The 2,623-nt window shown below is 40.1% G+C and overlaps 1 protein-coding gene across 1 annotated transcript; it reads right to left on the minus strand.

Annotated features, from left to right (window-relative positions):
* Window positions 1-659: 659 nt before the first annotated feature.
* On the minus strand, window positions 660-1,449 carry h2bk1 (H2B.K variant histone 1). Its single transcript, XM_031865341.1, has 2 exons — window positions 1,265-1,449; window positions 660-1,188 (listed from the first exon to the last, which is right to left on the minus strand). The coding sequence occupies exons 1-2, from the start codon at window positions 1,376-1,378 to the stop codon at window positions 952-954; spliced, it is 351 nt and encodes a 116-aa protein (XP_031721201.1). The 5' UTR covers window positions 1,379-1,449; the 3' UTR covers window positions 660-951.
* Window positions 1,450-2,623: the final 1,174 nt, after the last annotated feature.

Consider the following 2,623-nt stretch of genomic DNA (forward strand, 5'->3'; position numbering starts at 1 on the left):
AACAGCAGCTTCGTAGCTAACGTTAATAGCCTCTCAATCATTGCAGAAGTATGGAAGCCCATTCTCGTCAGCAAAAAAAATGTAAAAAGAGAAATTATGAGATATTTTAACACACCAGTCATAGAAGCAGCTCTTCATAGGTTACCCTTCATTTGACATATAAATGTATTGCGAGTACATTGAAGATTACTTTAAACGTGGTTTTACAACACATGAAATACTTCACGTTATGGGATTATACTGAGCAAACACCCTTGAAAGGATTTTCAGCAAGATGTAGCTCTGGCGTAGAAAGAAACTGATGTGTGGCAACCTTCATTGAACAGCAACTGGAAACATCTGGTCAGTGTCATGGTTACAGATGGATGCACCAAAAGTGTTGCCGTTTGTACTTTTTCATTTTATGCTGGTAGAAATGGGCTTCCATACCTACCACACAGTCCTCTGCTATGCCGACAGTGGTACTTTATTGTAAAACTATTAGTTGAAATATTTTGAGTCAGATTGTGAAAAATCCTTAGAGGGAATACTTTTTATTACCTTTGTAACAAACGTAAAAACGCTTTTATTTTCAGACTGTCAAAAAGCCCAATTGCTAGATATGATTTAGAGCACTGAGCAGATACATAGAGGTGTTCATATAAATAGATGCGGTATCATACGGATTCATGTGGGTTATTGTAACATTGCAGTTGATTTCACCAAATAATAGTTTGTAATGGGAACATTTATAGCTGTAATGTACAGAATGAGGTCTGCTAAGTCAAAGACACTGAGTCAAGATGTGCGATTGCTCCATCTAGTGGTTAGAACGCGGTACTGCTTCACCCTGCAAAAGGCGGGGATAAAAAAAAAAAAAATCGTTTTTTCTGTGCTTATGTTTATTGGAAACAAACCAGGGCACAACATTTGAAACCCTCGTCACAACAACTTCCAGTCGCGCTGAAGTCCTCATTTGGAGCTGGTGTACTTGGTGACCGCTTTGGTTCCCTCGGACACGGCGTGTTTCGCCAGCTCCCCGGGCAGCAGCAGCCTCACTGCGGTCTGCACCTCTCTGCTGGTGATGGTGGAGCGTTTATTGTACTGGGCCAGCCGGGACGCCTCTGTGGCGATCCTCTCAAACAGGTCATTCACGAAGGAGTTCATGATGCTCATGGCTCGGCTCGAAATCCCCGTGTCCGGATGAACCTTTTGGAAGAAATTTTAAGGTAAGAAAACCGAAACATAAAAAGCACGGTGTCTTTTTTTGTGTTGGTCCACCCACCTGTTTCAAAACTTTATAGATGTACATCGCGTAAGTTTCTCTTCTTTTGGCCTTTCTCTTGCCCTTTTTCTCACCCGTACTCTTCCCCTTCTTTTTAGATACATCATTAGTCATTTTCTAGATGCTGTTAAATAGGCTACTAACTTTGACGATATTAAAGTACGCTCAAACGCTGTATCGAGTGCTTTAGGAATAGTTATCCCAGTTTTGTGGCTAATGTGCAGCTGTTTATGTAGCGTGCGTTAATTAGCGACTGATTTAGCTCACCTGCTTTGTTTCTGCAACGGGATACGCTCGCATGCCATAAAGATACAAATGAACGACTACGAGAAGGAATAAATATGTTGCTAAGAGGCCTTTCAAGCGTGTTAGTTTTTATTTCGGCAGTTAGGTTTTCGTACAGTAGTCATGTGAGAAATGGAGTTTTTTTTCATTGCACATACTAGTTGTGTCCACCGGGTGGCGCACTTACACCATATTTCAGGCTGCTTGAATCTGTCATTGGAGTTGCTTACCTGTCGTAGATTCCACTGTAATCTTCCATGTGGCTAGTAGCTAACTGGAAGTGTATTTGGATGACATAACAATGTCCGGAAAACACTTTTGAGCTGCATTTTGTAGTGGCATTTAGAGTTTAGGTAAGATTACTCCTGATCCACATGTAAACCTGCTCAGTTTCCAGATAGATTAATGTACACTGAGGCTGTGCTTATTAAAATAAAATGTACGGTATTATGAGCAAGGCTGGATTAAAGCAGGCACGTGCTCACCAGGTTCATTTTGTCTGATTAAGTGTCTGTGCACATGTTGTGGGAATTTGCACTATAAATGTCTATTCTTGTTGCTTTCTAATCGAGTGGAGGAGTGCTGTGTTAAGTCCCTATCATTTTAATTTAGCATGTATTTACTTGCTACATTAACTATTCTAAACTAGTCCAAACAAACTGCTAATTGGGACTAATTGCAAAGGCCATTCAGCCTTGTCCTGGTGAATGTTTTTTTGGTTTCCTTCGCAAATTATAATTAAGGCATATTCTAAACATACCTCATCACTTTCAGATTGCAGAAAAAACAATCAGATACAGTACTATCTATATAGATATAGATATATATATATATCTATATATATATATATATCTATATATACTGTATATATACAATAATCAATGTCTTTGGTGAGCCCTCTCTGGGTAAGTTATTCTCTGGGGCCCCCTAGTGGGTCCGTCTGTCCTCTCAAAGTCCTCAGAATGTTTTCCAGTTTTAGTTGGTGCTTCTGTGGCGTCCTGTCTGTGATGATGGGGGCATTTGTTTTTGTTTAGTAATGCTGTGTTCACATCCCTAAGCCTGTGTTTGATCCTG

The sequence above is a fragment of the Anarrhichthys ocellatus genome, unplaced genomic scaffold, assembly GCF_004355925.1.
Source record: "Anarrhichthys ocellatus isolate YVR2014 unplaced genomic scaffold, GSC_Weel_1.0 scaffold32, whole genome shotgun sequence".
Taxonomy (NCBI): Eukaryota; Metazoa; Chordata; class Actinopteri; order Perciformes; family Anarhichadidae; genus Anarrhichthys; species Anarrhichthys ocellatus.